Source organism: Myotis brandtii, unplaced genomic scaffold, assembly GCF_000412655.1.
Source record: "Myotis brandtii unplaced genomic scaffold, ASM41265v1 scaffold909, whole genome shotgun sequence".
Classification (NCBI taxonomy): Eukaryota; Metazoa; Chordata; class Mammalia; order Chiroptera; family Vespertilionidae; genus Myotis; species Myotis brandtii.
The window spans coordinates 10,882-31,212 of NW_005371742.1; the positions used below are offsets into that span (position 1 = coordinate 10,882).

At 36.0% G+C, this 20,331-nt stretch overlaps 1 protein-coding gene across 1 annotated transcript in view; it reads right to left on the reverse strand.

Moving 5' to 3' along the window:
* Positions 1 to 429: 429 nt before the first annotated feature.
* The window catches only part of LOC102250919 (collagen alpha-1(XXIV) chain), a 113,041-nt gene continuing 93,139 nt past the window's right edge, over positions 430 to 20,331 (reverse strand). Inside the window, exons 14-20 of the mRNA XM_014532756.1 lie at positions 15,405 to 15,458; positions 13,020 to 13,064; positions 7,167 to 7,220; positions 7,045 to 7,089; positions 6,745 to 6,798; positions 5,261 to 5,314; positions 430 to 540 (exon numbers count right to left, since the gene is read on the reverse strand). Coding sequence (XP_014388242.1) covers positions 430 to 540; positions 5,261 to 5,314; positions 6,745 to 6,798; positions 7,045 to 7,089; positions 7,167 to 7,220; positions 13,020 to 13,064; positions 15,405 to 15,458 — 417 coding nt within the window. The remainder of the gene's footprint in view (positions 541 to 5,260; positions 5,315 to 6,744; positions 6,799 to 7,044; positions 7,090 to 7,166; positions 7,221 to 13,019; positions 13,065 to 15,404; positions 15,459 to 20,331) is intronic.

Genomic DNA, 20,331 nt, shown 5'->3' on the forward strand with positions numbered 1-20,331 from the left:
TATGTGTAATTTTTAAAAAATATATTTTATTGATTTTTTACAGAGAGGAAGGGAGAGGGATAGAGAGTTAAAAACATCAATGAGAGAGAAACATCAATTAGCTGCCTCCTGCACACCTCCTACTGGGGATGTGCCCACAACCAAGGTACATGCCCTTGACCGGAATCGAACTTGGTACCTTTCAGTCCGCAGGTTCTATCTACTGAGCCAAGTATGTGTTATTAATAGTTGTGCAGAACAAATAAACCAGCTGTGATAGAATCAGGACTATAATGTGGCTAATAATACCTTTTTATTTTTTATTTTTAGGGGGTAACTGTCACATATCTCCTGACACAAAAGAAAACATTTAATCGAGACTATTTACAAAGATGTAAACTTTAAAGAGAACCTTTTAAAAGCCTATTATGTAAAAACGTGTTTTATCAATCAAATGTAATTTCTACTATTTTTTCCCAAATTTATCATCTTCCCACCAACATTTACCTCTGGTCCTGGAAGGCCAGATGGTCCTTGGGGTCCTGGGTCACCTGCTTTGCCCTAAAATGGGGTAGGGAGGAAATGCAAGTATAAACATTAATTTAATGAATAAAATTTAAAGGGAAAAAGACACATGGTAAGCAGACAGCACTCAATATATTATGCCACACAAAGTTGTAATGACATTTCAGCATACAACACTAATATACTGTCAAACAAAGTTGTAACCACTATTCAGAAAGACTTAATTTGTAACCATGACTGTAGAGAATGTATTTAAATAACATGTGTTTGGATATGATATACATTTATTCTTTAGTGTTAGGCATACAAACAATGTAATGACTTAAGGGCTCAAATAAAGAAAAAAAGTGTGTGTGTGTACATGTTACCCAGAGATAAGACAGTAAATTTGGACTCAACAGTGTAGGGAAATGTAGATGAAGAATTGCTTTCATAAATAATCACAGCCCCAGAACTGTCTCTGAAAACTTCTCTCTCCTTTGACACTGGAAGAATCCTGGCTAACTAATTCAGAATCACATGGATTTAAATGCTTGTTGCTTAATTTCTCCAAGTCTCCATTTTCTCATCAATAAAACAGAATAATAATAACAACATTACTAACATTCTTACAGTCACTGTGAGGTTTAAACGAGATAATAAAGTGCTAAGCACAGTGCCTGGCACATAGAAAGCACTCATTAAATGTGAACCAGTTTTATAACTATTAAGCGTTCCCGTCACATCCTCTCCTCTCTCCTTTCCTGGATGAGGCACAGAATTTCTAGATTATTTTGATCCTTTAATTAAAAATTTGAGGATTTGGTTTCAATAGCTCTGAAGCCATTTCCCGGCATTCAGATATACAATGTGCAATCAGGGCTAGCGAGGAAGGTCAGAGGAAAGAGAAATGTGGATAAAGCCTGAAACCAGAGAGGGCTAGCAATGCTCTCAAGAGACAAAAGCATAGAACGGGAAAGGCCAGTAGACTGATACCCTTGTTTTCACAAACTATAGAATTCATTATTTTTGTCATATTAAATTTCTATGTGAGTTTAAATTGGACTTAAATGGGCCTCAGATTATATACAATTGCAATATACAATATGGGTTCATCCACGTGCCCAGAAGTAAAGCACAGTGTTCCATCGGTACTAAATCCACTCATATAGTGCTGGAGTATCTGGATATAAAACAGTACACTATACAACTACTGCAATCGAATATGGATAAACATGATAAAATATTTGGCAAAAGTTCAGTTAAGTTCTCCTAAATAAACGAAATCACAATCCATCATCATCAGTACCTAGGAGTCTTAAATTCTTGAAATGACAAGTACCTTTCTTAGAGATGGAGCTGAGTTCTCACTGGGGCCCTCTAGTGGCCACATCCAAACAAGAAGCTAAATATGTAAGCTTTGAGGAAAAAATAGCATTCTACCCTAGGTTTTTGTTTTCAGAAAAGTTGACTGGCAACCAGATATTTAAAAACATAAATAGTGAAATAATCTTATTTTTTATTCAAATACATTTTTCATTTAAAAAAAACCTTGAACTACAAGTTTCCTTGAATATCAATTCTCATTTATAAAAACTGAATTTTCAAGTATCTTTTAAAGAATTCAGTAATGATTAAGTAAACCTCTATAAATGACAACTTCTAGTTAAAAAATAGAAAGGATATAAGATATACTATAGTATAACTGTTTTCTCTGTTTCAAGGAAAGAAAATTTCTTAACACCCTCCGAGTGTTAGTTTTCTCTAGTTTTTAAGCATTTCCAGAGCAAAGGCGCTCCTATTCCAGGATGCAAAAAACCTTCCAAAACAGGACTTTTTTTTAAATCTTGAAAATATTCTTTCATGTTACAATTTAGATCAGGGGTAGGCAAACTTTTTGACTCGAGGGCCACAATGGGTTCTTAAACTGGACCGGAGGGCCAGAACAAAAGCATGGATGGAGCGTTTGTGTGAACTAATATAAATTCAAAGTAAACATCATTACATAAAAGGGTACGGTCTTTTTTTTTTTTTAGTTTTATTCATTTCAAATGGGCCGGATCCGGCCTGCGGGCCGTAGTTTGCCCACGGCTGATTTAGATCCATTTGGAAACAATATCAGTAACAGCAAAATCTTAGGTAACATAAAATAAAAAGCAAGAGATATAAAAGGCATTCTTTTTACAATAGTAAACACATGATTGAGTGTAGGCACTAACTTGTATAGTTTGTTACTAATATGATAGCTGATTCTGCGAAAGCAATTTTTCATTAAACAGGTACCTTTCCTTCCATAACTAGTGAAAGTTTCCAGGTCAAACCCCTATAATTTTTTTTTATATTGATAAGATACAAACAAGTGCTAAAGTGTGGGTCTAAAGACAAGGTCATTTTACAAATATTAATTCATAAATCTCTACCCTATCTTCAATCTGAAATGAATTTTTTCAAAGATTTGATAAAACAAAAGATGATCAATTATCACGTACCAAAGTAATCCCTGCTGACATTAAAATTTTTTTATTAGAATAGTACAGAAAGGTATAAAATGAGCAACTAAAGCCTTACCATCTTATACCCCCTGTCATCACTGCCCTAAAAGAATCAGGTTAGAGTTTCTAGTGACTTATTCCAGGAAAAAAATTTAAGGGTTTTAAGACAATGTGTTAAAGGTGAAACAGGCTCTCTGCCTTTTCTTTAGCTAGGCCTAGAGAAATATTAATAAGCAATATTGCTAAGATGGGAAAATATCAAAGAGTCACAGAGTTGCAAGGAACCTTAACTATGAGATAGTCTGACTCTCATTTCAGACGAGAAACTGGATACCACAGTGATTAAATGCAAGGTCAGAAAGGTCAGTATCAGGTCTGGGACTAAAATCTAAGTCTGTTTCTCAGATCAGTGATTCCCCTTTCCCATAAACATGTTATCAATATAAACTGAATCAAAGAGTAAGAAGACATTAAAAAGGTTTTTTATATACGCAAGATACTTAACTCTCATTTTCCCAAGTACCTAATTGTAAAGCATAAGGGAACTATATTGGTATCACTGATTACTTAGTATTTGCCTTAGAAACTGTGCTGTACCACTTCCTTTTATTATGATCAAAAGTTAGAAAGCCCTCACATTATACAAAATAAAAAATTATTTTGCCAGATTACATGATTTAGAAGTACCCTTGAGAAATGGAAGCTTTTTTTTTTTTTTTTTTTTTTTTTTTTTGATGTTCTCATGCCTCTTATTTATGTATGTCGGAGTTTTAAGATTCAACTCTGGGGCACAAGCTGGGTACATGGCTGACTGGGTTTATCCTGAGTGTTCAGGGTAATGAACTAGTAAAAGCAAAGCTCACCACTGACATTTCATTTGACAAATAGATACCAAATATTGTTCTTTGGATTAAATAATACCTGAGAAGTGTATATGAAATGCTGCCACTGACATGTTATAAAGAATGTGGTATATAGCCCTGGCGGGTTTGGCTCAGTGGATAGAGCGTCAGCCTGCGGACTGAAGGGTCCCAAGTTCTATTCTGGTCAAGGGCATGTACCTTGGTTGCGGGCACATCCCCAGTAGTGGGTATGCAGAAGGCAGCTGATAGATGTTTCTCTCTCATTGATGTTTCTAACTCTCTATCCCTCTCCCTTCCTTTCTGTAAAAAATCAATAAAATATATATTTTTAAAAAGAATGTGGTATATAAAGCTCTGTAACTTAATGCTGCTTCTTTTGATGCAAAAATAATACTGTGAGGGGAAGGTGGAGTTAGGGGGAACATGATGAATTACTCAGGAAAACAACACTCTTTTTTGGATGTATATTATAATGTTGTATCAATAAATTATAATGTTATATCTATTTTTTCTATCTACAATCACCTTCACCTTCATAGAGTTGTAATCAATATTAAAATACTAAATTTCAATATGTTTAATCCTAAAGCAGTATGACAGCAGCTAAGAGCATGGGCTCTGACTTAAGTGATTAACTAGGTTTTCCACCTAACTGTGGGACCTTGAGCAAGTGAGTTAACTCTCTGTGCCTCTGTTTACCTAATCTATAAAACAGGAATAATAATAGTACCAACTTCACATAATTGTTGTAAGGATTAAATTAGAGGTACAGTTCTTAGAATAGTGCCTGGCACTTTGTAAACACCCAGTAAATGTTAGCTATGGTAATTTTTGTGATCTTAACCTGCAGGGATATACTTTTAACTCATGTTTTAATCATTTTATTTAAATAATTGTAATTATTCAGTAATTTTAGTTTTATCATTTGTTGGGTTTCATGTTAACTACAGTATAAGGTATCCTTTTTTCTCAACTAATTGATGCAGAAGGGTGTGGGGAAAAAGACAAGGAAATAGAATATTTGGACTCAAAAGAGAGTATGACATGTTATCTATTTTTCAGAATGTTTCTTAATGAAACAGATATTTGGAAAAATTAAAATATCATTTAAGGTACTTTATACTTTCTGGCTTAAAAGTCCATTGTTTAGTTTAATGATAAATCAATCAAAATCTTTAGGGCTCACAGAATTTTGGTTTTTCCCTGAGATAAGAGGGCCGGAGAGGGTGAGATCCAAAAGTCTATACATATGAACGGAAAATTTGATGGATTAGCTATATATGCTAAAACTGAAGAGAGAAAATTCCAGCCTGGTAGGCTTATATACACTTTTCATATTCTACTAACACCACCAAGTTTCACGACTCGTGCCATGGTGTGCATTCCCTTAATCAGAAAGAGCAAAACAAAGGTCAAACCTACTGAAGGTCCCGGCTTCCCTCTCACGCCTGGTGGTCCTGGAAAACCAGTGGTGCCCTGAAAGGAGAGAATAGTAGGGGGAAGAGAAAAGCTATTATACACAAAAGGCATATGTGCCTCTCCTGTTGTTGCTGCAAAATGACGTTTCAGTCAACAACAGATCACATATATTCACAGTGGTCCCATCCTATATAATAAAAGGCTAATATGCAAATTGACCGAACGGCAGAACGACCAGTTGCTATGACATGCACTGACCACCAGGGGGCATATGCTTCCTGGTGGTCAGTGCGCTCCCACAGGGGGAGCGCCGCTCAGCCAGGAGCCAGGCTCACGGTTGGCAAGCACAGCAGCGGTGGTGGGAGTCTCTCCTGCCTCCACAGCAGCGCTAAGAATGTCCGACTGCTGGCTTAGGCCTGTTCCCCTAAGCCAGCAGTCAGACATTCCCCAAGGGTTCCTGGACTGCGAGAGGGCACAGGCTGGGCTGAGGGACCCCCTCTCCCCAGAGTGCATGAAATTCGTGTACCAGGCCTCTAGTAAGTTTATAATGAAGCTGAAAAATTCCTATCTCCTAATGATGTCATAGCCATCATACCATTATAGCACAATGTATTACTCATATTTGTGGTGATGCTGGTTTAAACACACCTACTGTGCACCAGTCATATAAAAGTATAACACATACAATTATGTACAATACGTTATACTTGATAATGATAACAGATGACTACGTTACTGGTTTATGTATTTACTATACTAAACATTTTACCATTATTTTAGAGTAAACTCTTTCTACTTATAAAAAATAGGTTTGCTGTAAAACAGTATACATGTTACACCAGCAGCTGCATATATCTTGTTTACTGAATCTCTTGATTGCATTATTTCCTCTTCTGCTTGATTTAATCTCATGTTGTTTAATAAATTTAGTGTAGTCTAAGTACACAGTGTTTATAAAGTGCCCAGTAGTTTACAGTAATGTCCTAAACCTTCACAGTCACTCAGCACTCACTCACTGCCTCACCAGAGCAACTTCCAGTCCTGCAAGCTCCATCCATGGTAAGTGCCCTACACAGGTGTGCTCCATTTTTTATACTACATTTTTACTGTACCTTTTCTATGTTAGGTATGTTTGCATACACAAATTCTGATCACTGTGTTACACTGGCCTAGAGTTTTCAGAGAGTAACATGCTGTACAGGTTTGGAGCCTGGGAGCGCTAGGCTATCCTACCTAGGTTTGAAATCACCTAACGGGCATGTCTCAGAATGTATCCCTGTTGTTAAGCAGCACATGACTGTATTTATAAACTACTAAAAAGAATTCATGCAAGTATTCTAAAAATGAGCAAACGGTTGAAAACAAGATATGTGAAAACAGATTGATACCATATCCTAACAAAAAATACATGGTTCAAATAATGAACACTCTTTTCAAAGAGCTTGTACTTTTTCACAGGCTTAAAACTAATGGCAAAAACCAGTTACCTTGTCTCCAGGATAGCCTGGCTCTCCGGGCTCCCCTGCCACGCCTTGTTCCCCCTGGAGAGCACATTTCACAGAAGCAATTAAGCTTTGCAAACATGGCCATATTATAAGGAAGCAAATATTAATTACAAAAAAATAATTTCTCAATTTTCCTACTTCTGAGAAAATTTATATAATTGATAGTACAGATTAGAGCTCATATATTAAAATAAAATATTTTATAAGTTGTGTTGGCTCAAAAGAAAAAAAAAGATATGTGATAAGAAATTATCTCTATGATAATGTAAATATTTAAGTCACCTTATCACCTTTGATTCCAGGAACGCCCTTATTTCCTGAAAGACCCTAGAAAATGAAAGTGACATTTTGTGACATCATAGAGACATTAAAGGTAAATATCCATTAGGCAAATAGAACCATACCTTTGGGCCAGGAATTCCAGAAGGTCCAATTGGCCCCACTAGGCCAACACTGCCCTGAAAAGCAATAACAAAGAAAGGTATCATTAAATATCCACTAAGATTAGAAAGAGAATATGGTAAAATCAATTAATTCATTAACCGAGAACAGTTTATCTCACTAAGCACATGTGCACTCTTCTTCAACAACCTCTTGCTCTCTCCATATTTAAAAATTATATCCATCTTCCAAACTTTAGTAAAGTCCATCCTATTTCCTGAAGCATTCTCAGAGTGGTCTAACTCACAAGGATCCTTCTCTTCCTTGAGTTCCTATAATACTTAATGTCCATGACATTCGTCTTGAAATATTTTTTCCAACTAGATAATATCTTTATTCTTTTGGGCTTAGCTCATTCATTTATCATTTAACATTTGTGAGCATAATATGAATAAGATATAGTCATCAGTGTCAAGGTTCTTAGTTTAATGTTCCAATGCAAGATTCCCTAAAAACATAACTACCACTATCATCTCTTGCAAGCAAGAGTTAGAAAAATTTCTTCAACGTGGTATCTTAGAAGACAAAGGACAATAGCAACAATAAGGGTATTTGAAAACAAGAGTTGAAAAAATGGTGGACATCTGTTGACGGTTTGGGGAACAGATATAATTTTTGTGTCACTGTGCCTTCACTTTTGCCACCACTCTGTGCCTGCTACCATATCATCATCCATCCTGAAAGACGAAGTTGGTTTAACCTCTCTTTTATGATTTCAAAATGTTAACAAACTTTTAAAGGTGTATTTGTGACAATCCTGAAAATGTTGCCCCTTTAAGTTATAATCCAAATATCTTAGGATAGCATCCTGGACCCTTACTACTCTTTCTCACCGTCTCCCTTTCCACTCCCCCTCCCCGGCCTCTCATTTGTCCCTGTTGGGTTGTTGGGTTTCCTCCTGTTCTTTTCTCTCTGTCTTTTTCTATCTTTTATATTTTTTCCCCTGATTCCTTTTGCTTATTGTTCCATTGACTTTGCTTTTATTCATTCTTTCTGTTTGCCTCTCATGGTGTTTTTCTCTTTTTGTTTCTTATTATGGTTCTTAGCTCTGCTTCTCCCATGAGTGCCTGTGGCAATGGCCTGTGAACATGTGTTTCATGAGGCTTCTACCAATCCTTTCGGTGTCATCTCCTTCCATTTGTCCCTGCTTCCCCTTCACTTCTCTCTCCTCCAAATCCCACATTCTAGCCACAATGGACTCTTTCCCATTCTCTGAAATGCTCTCCCTTATCACATGTTCCAAGCCTTTGAAGATATGGTTATTTCTACTGGAATGCCCTTTTTCTACACTACTGAGTATATTGCACTGCACTTTTTTTTTTTCTTCCTAATCTGTGCACTCTGGGAGAGCAGAAGTGTGTTTTACTCACTTTTTTTTTTATTATCTCCAAGATCCAACATAATAGTATTGAAATAAAGCATAGACTGAAAACTGGAGGAAGTAATCAACTTTAAAAATAAAATTAAAAACAGTCATTTCTAGAACTCTATCTCCCAACATAATAGAGCATTTCTAATAGTCTACATTTACATAATACAAATTTCAGAATGAAAAATATGACATCTTTACTTTTGGGTAAGTCCTAAAATCTATAAAATATAACTAAGATAAATTATTTCCAACATGCTTAATCCTGAAATGTATGGAAATGTGAGAGGTAAAGAGTAATACTTTCCAATTTAATAAACAGATATGCAATATTAATACACCATTGACAAATTCTGTCAATAGGAAAAATTATTCTTATAACTACAGAGGCTAGTTTATTCAAAGTTCACAGATTTAAAACTTATGATAGTATTAAAAATTCAATAAACATCTCTGTTTAGACTTGTATAATTATGAAAAGAAATATCTTATAAACAAATAATTATTTGTCATCCTATTGTTTTTTTCTACAGACAATATAATATTCTTAACTTTTATTTCAGTAAATTTATTCCTTTGCATAGTCTGGCATCTTCAGATAAATGTAACGTTGTATGCATAACATCCTATTTAACTTTTTAATGACCCTAAAAAAATCACAAAATAATAGTAAGTTTTGGAAGATATCAAAAACATAAACATTATAATGGACTTAGTAAAATAGAAAATTAAAAATTAAAATGGTATGGGTATAGAAATTTCTAAGAAACATCAAATATTCTGTAGCATGTCACAAGTTCTGTGGAAAATCCTACTCCTAAAAAATTATAGTCTTCTGAATGATATCCATGATAAGTTAAGAGCAGTTTTCAGTTCCACAAGGATAAACTAAGGTCCTTCAGCACTCCCTCCCTCTCACCCTTCTCTTCCATGAGAAGATGAAGTAGAAAGACTAAATAATTCCATGCATGGGAGCTTAGCTAAGAGTGCCTGGGGTATAGCAACAGAAGTAGAAGTGCCTCCCACACAGTGATAAATGAATAAGGAACTTTTCAGTCAAACTAAGTAAAAAAATAAATAGAGAGACCTAAGGATAGGTTCCTTATATGAAAACAGCAGCCACTGACCAATTAGAGCTCAGATAAGTGAGCACATTGTAGGAAAGACTATAAGTTCCACATTGGGCTTTTCTACCATACCCACCAACACTCACAGGAGAAAATCACTGTCATTAACTAAGAAAAGAAATGACAATAACAATCACCTATATGGAAAAAATAATTTAGAAAAATCAATATCATCACTTGTCAGAAACTATACTTGCCGGAAGGGAACACCTGAGAGATAAAGCAGAGGCTGCTGTTCTGGGCAAGCAGTTAAACTATTTACTATGAAATACAAAAGTTCTGCATTTTTCCTTTCAAAATGTCACTTCCCTCCATTCTGCTCACATCCCTCCACACTTCCTAGGCTACAATCCTGTTACTCCACCTTTCATCTCCCAAACACTCCATTCCTCCCCTCTCTGTCATTTGAACAGCATTCTTCTTTCCAAGAGCCCTTTTCTACTCGGCCCCACTCGTGCACAATCTTTGAGACACAGCTTAAATGGTTGCCTCCTTTGTGAAGTCAACTCTGAATCTCTGAGATAACACAGACTGCTCCTTTCTCAGTGGCTTTATTTCAGTCCATAACAGCAGTAACCACATTGTATGATATTGCTCATTTTTATTTCTATGCCATTAGATTGTAATTGTTGCCAAAACCAGGAATATTAATTTGTTCATATTTAGGCCTAGCATCTAGTTCAGCATTTGACACGTAGTAGGTGCTCATATTGTTTTGATTTTAAAATGTAATAAACATAAAAAAGATGGAGTAATACCTGCTCTATCTAGTTTATAGATATGTATGAGAAAGTACTTTGCAAAGTGCACAACACCATCTATATCAGTGTAGAAGAGATGAGGATTATAAAGGTGACTAGAGGCCCCATGCACAAAATTCGTGCAAGGAGCTTGGCCCTCACAGCCCCACCTGCCTCGGCTGGCCCTCACAGCCCTGGCTTCATCCAGAAGGTCATTCGGACAGTTGTTCTGCTATTCAGTCTAATTAGCATATTAGCTCTTTATTATATAGGATTGTTAGTGTCATTAGCAATTTTAATTTCTGTAGAAGCTCTCCAATTTACCAAAGGGTGGGTGGAGAAAGAGAAAGAACAGAAAATGCAGTTATTTTTACTGAGCACTATTATGTGTCAAGCACTGTGCTCCATACTGGACCTGAAAAAAAAAATGAATGAGTTAACTATTAAGCAGAAAAGTAGAGGTAGAGGGTTTCAGGTAGACAAACTAGGTAAAGGCCCTCTAGTGGGCAGGCTGCATGACAATTGAGAATGAACAGCTTTGTTAGTGCGGAGACTGTTCTCAAAGATACAGACAAGACACAAAGTCTAGACATGTTAGGCCACGCTAAGAATTTTGGTCTTAATCTTAAGAGTAATAACGGCAGCTTTTGAGCTAACCAACATAATGCAAACGGGTTAAATGAAGGCATGACCTCCCTTCCCCTGCTCCTTTTCTCTCCCATTGATAAGGCCACTGACTACCACCTACAGGTTTAACATGATTCTAAGTTCGGAGAAAGAAAGAAAAAAAAGGTCCTTTGAGCTCCACCTTTACATAGAGCAGTGGTTCTGAACCTTCTGGCCCTTTAAATACAGTTCCTCATGTTGTGACCCAACCATAACATTATTTTCGTTGCTACTTCATAACTGTAATGTTGCTACTGTTATGAATCGTAATGTAAATATCTGATATGCAGGATGGTCTTAGGCGACCCCTGTGAAAGGGTCGTTCGACCGCCCACAGGTTGAGAACCGCTGACATAGAGCTTCTCATGAAGCCCAATAAAATCGTGTGTGACAGATAGTATACATTTTAAGGTAATACAAGTTTTGAGAAGGTGGTGCAGCACCAGGGGTAAATTTTGGACTCTAGGTGTAGATCACATGGCTTCAAATCCAGGCTCAACACTTATAAGCTAAGTGGTCTTAGGTTGTTCTAAGAATTAAATGATATAACACATTTTTCATAGGATTACACAGAAAATACTAAATAAAAGTGAGCTGCTATTGCTATTTTTATTATCTGTACTATATTAGTATCATAAAAGAGAACCGTTTAAATGTCTTAGACTTTCTCAGGTTCTTTGACTCTCAGTTCTATACTCTCACCATCCAAAACGGCAAGTTCAAACTTGTTATGTTGATTGTTACCATAGTTCCAATAACTGAACTCCTGATATTCCTTTGGCCAAGTTTTTACCTTCTGCCTTGGAGTAGTTAAGGTGGGAAAATAACCCCTTAAATTGGAGTCATAAGACCAGTGTTCAAGTTCAAGCTAAAAATATTATAGATATAATTATGGCATAGAATTTCAGTGTCTTAATTATCTACTTCATATGTTAGAGTAAGTCCTAAATTGATTTTTAAGGAAAATCTTATCTCTGCCCATGGTCATGGCCTATGTTTATGTGGATATAAATAGTTTACTTATAAGATTTTATTTTTATTAGGCTCCTTATTTTCATAAAGTATGTTAATTTTTGCTTTTAGCTCAATTGAATGTTAAAGCATATAGTTCTAAATACCAGTATATATACATATACATATACATATACATATACATATACATATACATATACATGTAGATATATACATATGTAATATCTGCAATTCATATCACTGTCATTAACCATTTGCTTGGCTGGGAGAAATATATTTATGAAGCTATATCAGAGGTAGTTGTCTATTTACTCTAATGAATAATCTAAAATTATCAGAAAGCTACATATCTGGACTACATTGCTTTGACCTCTGCAGAACAGCTTATACTAAACTGTGCTTCGCCTTCATCAGACACTCCCGTGAAACTCAGAGTTAAAGTCACTGTATAAAATTTGATTAAGTGGACAAACAATATATCACTTATACTTTTAGTATAATAAATAAATTTGATATTAAAATGTTTAATGGCATTGGTGAAGTCTGGCTCCTACCTTTTGTTCAGGATAGTTTTCCTAAGCATTTATTCAATTTTATTCCATAAATAAAGTCTACAGTTACCCATGTTTTTTTGCTCAGAACTGTATGCATCTATCCAGACTAGATGATCAGAAAAACTATCTCAAAGGAAAGAAATGACTGTTCTGTCTTATACTTTTAAAGAGACAGGTTCTAGATTAAGTAACATTTAATGACAGGAATAAATACATATGTACACATATATCTGTAGAAATTTATTTCAGCTTATCATGAAGTATAATTAATATTTTTATTCATACTATTGGTCTAATTTCCATTAGAAAATTACATGTGAACAAGGTAGATAACAAACATAAATACACAAGAAAATATTTTATAAGAAGGATGATATTTGATACTCACTCTAAGCCCAGGAAATCCAGGAGGACCAATGCTACCTACAAGTCCCTAAGTAAAAGAAATGTGCATAACTGGTTAAATATGATTCTAAAATACTAAGCATATTTTCTAAAGATGAAGACAAAAATTTCTTGGAAAAAAGATACCAGTTTTTAACTTCTGCAGCTAACTTCGAAAACTTCCCTACTCTTATGCATCCTCCTAAAGAAGTACAAATCTCTGGTGGCAGTTTATTTTCTTCAAAAGTGCTCCGGGCTCCATGCCTTTGGCTGGTAGGACTACCCAGCCTAGGATATAGATTTCTCTCTGTCTCCCATGTATCTAATAACGGAAATAAATTCCATTAGTAATCAGCATTATAGATATAACTAACCCATATATTGGTCAGTATATAGTGTTAGAAGAACCTTTTCAGATGATTTAAAACACTATCAACTCTGTGGGGTGGGGGGAAATGGAGGATAATGACAAATATGTAATATCTTAATCAATAAAGAAAAAAATTAAATTAAAAAAGAAAAAACACTATCAACTCTTTGAAGTACATTATTTAAATTTTCTAGAGATGAGTTTTCTCATTATATAACAGGAATATTTGTTCTCATTGTTGTAAAGATCACAATTAAAATTGTCGTATATATAGAAGATTTTAAAAATTTTCATAAAGCATTATACAAATGTAAGAAATTACCAACATTGTTAAATTATTTAAATGAGATTTTAAAACAGTAGGCTTCCAGTTGATTTGTGATGGGTCTTTGTGATGGTCTTTTGAATTCACATTTTAGTCTTTATGATAATTTTTTATCCACTCCATGTCAGTGGTACATTATTTACATGGTTACAAGGCTCAAGAAGAGTCCTTCATTTTTTTGCATTTCAAATTTTTTTTAACCTACAAATTGATTTTTTTTTGGTTTTTGGTTTTCTGATTATTTTTTAAATTTATCTTTATTGTTGAAGGGTGGGCTGGAGGGCTCAATGGGGAAAATGGGACATCTGTTTTACTTTCAGATTGTTTTTAAACAACAGCATAGTATAAACTATGGAGAATTATAAACTAATACACTGAAAATATCCAGTTTATCCTTGCATTTTAAAGATCTTTAAAGACTCAAATGTTCCTCAAGAAGTATTATATTTTAAACAAAGAACAGATTTCAAAAAGGAAAGTTTTAAATATTGTAGGAGTCCAACCCTAACAAACTTTATGTACATTTTACTGACAAAATATTAAATAAGATTTATACTAGTGTACTTGCACACTAGTTATGCAAGTACAGTCGTGTGCCTCACAATGGCGTTCCAGTAACAACGAACAGCACATATGTCAGTGGTACACCACATAGCCTCGGTGTGTGGTAGGCTGTACCATTTAGGTTTGTGTAAGTGCCATCTACGATGTTCACACAATGACGAAATCACCTAATGATGATATATCAAAACACATCCCTGTCATTAGGTGGTGCATGATTGAACATAAATGATATTAAAGAAAAAAGTAAATAATGCTTACTTTATTAGCTTGAAATGGAAAGCTCCCCAGAATTATGGGCAAGAGAAAGATAGTAAACACTCTATTTAAGACACCATTATAACAAATAAAACTTTGACTAAATTCACTAAATAAGCTAATATAGCTATACTTTATAAAAAGAAATAAAAAAGAAACTATTTTCAAATACTTTATTTTAAGCATAAATGCTAGTAATTTACCTATGTCTAAATATAAGAACTATGCCTAATTTAGGCTTTAAGGTTTTTGTGGTTGATTCTAATTTCATTTTAAACGTTTATGAAAAAAAAATGTGTGAATGGCATAAATTGGGAGATAGTTATTGGATGCTTTTTGAGGGCAAAAAAGTGAAGGTAATTCTACCTAGTGTCAAAAAAGTACCAATCCATCATCATTCTTTGATAACACATTTTAGAATGGTGATTCCCTAATCTGAGTTTCCGAGAAGACTTCTCTATGAAATACTCAAAAGGTTAATCAATGACACATTTGAGTGTAAAAGAGCAATCACTAAAAACACAAATTTTACCTGCAGCTTGCTTGTAGCTTCGTGTACTAACAAGGCTCCTTTCTCCCACACATATGCAAGTCAATATTGTGATCATATATTTCAAATATTTTACTTGAGCAGTGACATTTAACATGGTCAAACTAATTTCAATGATTGTCTCTCAGGATACAGTTTATTCATTAAACATTTTTTGCTTATTTCCCTATGTTGTAAAATTACAGATTGGAATGTGCACAGCGGTATCGAAACTGTCTGACCGACAGAGCTTATTCATGAATGTGGTGATGAGGAGGGAAAGCACAGTTGCTGTGCAGCCTGAGTGCTGATAGGTTGCAAAGCTAGGCCATCACAATTTACTCACAGGACTACCATCAGGACCAGCGGGGCCTCTCTCTCCGAAGTCACCTGGAAAACCCTGGCCCAGGGAAAGAGAAAGAAATGTTGTTAAATCCAAAATAGATAAAGATTTCAATTTAACTTTCTGATAAGGAGTTTACCTACAGATATTTAGTTTCTAATCCTTATGGAAGTGCAACAAAAATGTGTATTTGTTTTGCATAACACTTCATTGGTTTGGTGAAGTACCATATTCCTATATTCTATAAAAGTTATTTTACATGCCCCATAATATGTTAAGGGCCTTATACACATTATTGGATATACATTACTTCACTTCATCTTCACAACAGGTCGAATCAATGAGTACTAATATTTTCACTTTCCAGTTGAGGAAATTAAAGCACAAGAGGTGACGTCACCTGCAGCCTCGACTGAGAACTGGGTGGAGTCAGTCTGAGGGCAGAGCCGGCTCTCTTTCTGCTCTACCACACTGACTCCTTTAACTCCCCAACACAAGATGAGATGCAACATGTAAAAAGCCAATAAAGTGCAATTTCATTGGGGGAAGGCATACTGCACATAAATACCGCAAAGACAAAATGTGGTGCCACTGACAATTAAGCTTCCCAGATGCCCACTGAGAATCTACATCGTGAAACTATAAAGACTAAAAGTCTACTCATTACAAATTCTACTATGACATAACTCGGTTACTCTAATTTTATTTTACTACAGTTTTTCTCTAAGGATTTACCACTGGATTTAAAAGGCTACTTTACAAAATGATTTATAAGACTTAATATAAACACTTTAATAATTTTTATTTTTTAAAAACATATGAGACTATCAAAAAATAAACTACATTTTAGATTCTTATAATCTCTTTATTTAGGCAACCCAGTATTAATTATTATATGTTTAACAGACTAGCAAAAGTCCCTGGCTCACTAGTACAAACATGAATGGGCTAAGTTTAAAAGATGGATTAACCCAGCTGGCGTGGCTCAGTGGTTGAGCATCAACCTGTGAATCAGGAGGTCACGGTTTGATTCCCGGTTAGGACATATGCCTGGGTTGTGGGCTTATTCCCCAGTGTGGGGCGTGCAGGAGGCAGCCAATCAATGATTCTCTCTCATCATTGATGTTTCTATCTCTCTCTCCCTCTCCCTTCCTCTCTGAAATCAATAAAAAAAATCAATAAAAAAAATAAAAAGATGGTTTAACAATGGAAACTGTATGCTATTTCTAAGACATAGTTAACTAGAAGCAGTTTTTCTTATTCTGTAACCAGAGGGTAATGCAAAAACCATCTGTGTATTCAAACATATTGTAGCCATACTCTCTTCAAAGTCAGTTGAAGTTCAGAAAGGCATTTTGTTTTCATTGTCCTTGGAAATCAAATTCTGTTGTCAACAAGCTCACAAATCGGCAATACATCATTCTATTCAGTATGAGCTAATATGGGTATTTGAAAGTATTTATGATGCACAGGTAATGGAAAAAGTAGAGGAAAAATACTGCAATAAAATCTGAAAAGAAAGAGATGACTGACTTTTTAGATAGATCCTAAGTAGGTTTTCCAGAAACCTCAGTGAAATAATAAAGAAGGAGGACATATTACATAATTTCATTAATGTGAAATGTCCAGAATAGGCAAATCCATAGAGATAGAATGCAGATTACTGGTTATCTAGGGCTGGTGGTGTGGGGGAGAATTGGGGACTGAGTGCTAATAGATCAGTGCAGGGATTCTTTCTGAGGTGATGGAAATGTTCTAAAATTAATGTGATGGCTGCACAACTCTCTGGATCTACTAATAACCACTGAATTGGGCACTTTAAGGGGTGAATTTTATGATATGTGGATTCTATCTCAGGAAACGTCTTCTTAAGAAATGAAGAAACAATCAGTCTAAACAAGTAGTCAGATTGCTAAAAACATCTTTGGGGACTCGCTCAGGACTGCCTAGACTAGGATGTATCGCTATCTGGGACTGATTAGCCCCCATCCTCATCTAGAGAGAAGAGCTGGTCTCCAGTTCATCTTTGCACAAAACTCTGATTTCTCCCTCACCCCACCCCCAGCCCCCAAGAGAGGGAGAAGGGAGAGGGGACAGAACTGTGATTAGTTATCCACTTACCATAAAATCTTTACTTTCTACAACCAGCATAAAAACAATTATATATTAATTTCAACTTCTTGTTCTTCTGGTAGTTCAAGCCTAAGCAACTGGTCGACCGCTTGCTATAACGTGCACTGACCACCCGGGGGTAAACGCTCAATGCAGGAGCTGCCCTCCCTGGTGGTCAGTGTACTCCCACAGCTAACCTCCTGCACCCAGCCAACTTCCCGCAGCTCCCTGGCCAGCCAGCCCGTCCCTCCCCCCCGATTGGCCCTGATTGCCCACCAGGCCGAGGGACCTCACCCGTGCATGAATTCGTGCACCAGGCCTCCAGTCTTTATAATAAATACATAGTTCAACTTGACTTTGCCCCTGAAACAATTTAGTTGAACTGAATAATACCTACTTTTCAAAGTTTTATGTATTATTTCTCCTCTCACTTTATTACCCATTAAACATTTCATTTTTATTTTATTTTTTTAAAAATATTTTTTATTGATTTTTTACAGAGAGGAAGGGAGAAGGATAGAGAGTTAGAAACATCAATGAGAGAGAAACATCGATCAGCTGCCTCCTGCACACTCCCTACTGGGTATGTGCCCGCAACCAAGGTACATGCCCTTGACTGGAATCGAACCTGGGACCCTTGAGTACGCAGGCCGACGCTCTATCCACTGAGCCAAACTGGTTAGGGCTAAACATTTCATTTTTAATTTCCTATTCCAGATAGAGATCATTTGTTTTATTATTTTTATCTTCCTTACATGTTGACCTTAAAGATTGGTTGTGAACTATGGAACAATAATGAGAAAAACACTTTGTCTTTGAACTTAGAACACAAAGAACAATTATTTCTACAATTGTGTCATCAATTTTTAAAATAATTTCTACTAAACCTAGACATATTTTCTTGCTTTATGAAACATAGTACAGTTAATGTCACAAAAATCATATTTAGGTATATATTGAACATATATTTTCTTTTGAAGAATATCAAGCCAATGTTTTATACTATTGAAAATGTTATTGCTTATTCACTGTTTATTCAGTTGTTATTTCAATTCTGGTAACTACATGCATGGTATTTTGTTTTCTAATGCAGGGGAGGTTCTATATTCCTTTAATAATAAAACTTAATGTTTGCAGCCATATATTTCCAAAAAATGATCTTAAAGATTGGTTGTGAAATATGGAATAAGGACAAAACACTTTGTCTTTGAACTTAGAACACAAAGGACAATTTATACAATTTCTTTCTCCACTTGAAAGAATGTGTTACAAAATAAAACAGTAAGTTTCCTCTCATATTTATCTACTGGAAAACTATAGCCATAACTAAAATCAAACTGTGCTCTCCTAGAAATATCCTCACACTACCAAGATGTAATGGTCATTTTCAGGATTATCCATAGGAAAGTTCGAGTTTTTACCTTTCTTGCCCAATTTGCCAATTTCACAAAGGTAATATCTTCTAATGGACATGCCAGAGTTGCATTATTGCTTCTGTGCTATTCATAATCCTATTTATACATTCTCATTGTTTGGATCAATTAGAAAATGTTATTTTATAAAGAATACTGGGGTCCCTCAGCCTGGCCTGTGGGGATTGGGCCAAAACTGGCTCTCTGACATCTTCCGAGGGGTCCTGGATTGCAAGAGGGTGGTTCTCGGGTGATGCACCCTGGAATCAGACTCCCTCCTCTCTGGTTCCAGTTGCGTCACCCGAGAACCACAGATGCCAAGTCACTGCAGCTCAGCAGCTCTTGCATTGAGCATCTGGTCCCCTGGTGGTCATTGCGCATCATAGTTACTGGTTGGAAGGCCAGATGGTTGCTTATGCTTTTATATATATACTAGAGGCCTGTTGCACGAAAAGATTTGTGCAATAGGCCTCCCTCCCCCTGGCTGCCGGCACCGGTTTTCCTCCAGCACCCGGGACCCAGGTCTTCGTTCCAGCCGGAGCTGCCTTCAGTCTTCGCTCTGCCGCTTTGCACCTATGTATGCAAATTAACCGCCATCTTTGTTGGCAGTTAATTTGCATATCTTGCTGATTAGCCAATGGGAGGCATAGCGAAGGTACAGTCAATTACCATGTTTGTCTATTATTAGATAGGATATGACATTTCAGGGGTTTCATTTGCTCTCTTAAAGTTGTGAATAATTCTCTCACTCATTTCCACTGTTTGATCAGTACAGTGGACAGACTTTAAGGTGACCCCCTAATGATTTCCACTCCCTGGTGTTCACACTTTTGTATGATACCCTTCCCTTAAGTGTGGGTGAGACTGTGACTTGCTTCTCCTAACAAATATAGCAAAATACAGCAAAGGTGATATAGGAAGTAACTGATGTGATTGTGTCATAACATCTAAGACTACATCTTAGCAGCCTGGAGCTAGTGACTTCCATTGTGAGCCTGATAAAATAAGTACCCACATGGCAGGGAACTATGGGTGACCTCTAGGCATTGTGGACAGTCCAAAGGAACTGAAGTTGTCTTACAGCCAAGAGCCAGCAAAAAGCCAGGACACTCAGTTCTACAACCTTTCTATGACCTTCAGCAAAAGATTTCTTCTCACAACATGAATGCGCTTGGGAGTGAATTATTCCCCAGTCAAGCCTCCTGATGATAATGCAGCCAGTTGATACTTTGAGTGGAGGCTTATGACCCTGAGCAGAAAGACCAGTTAAGTAGTACCTGGACTGCTGACCCATGAAATCTGGGAGATAATAAATGCATGTTGTTTTAAGCCACTGATGTTGTGGTATTTTTATGCAGCAATAGATAGAAAACTAATATAATCAGTAACTAAATCATTAAATAGAG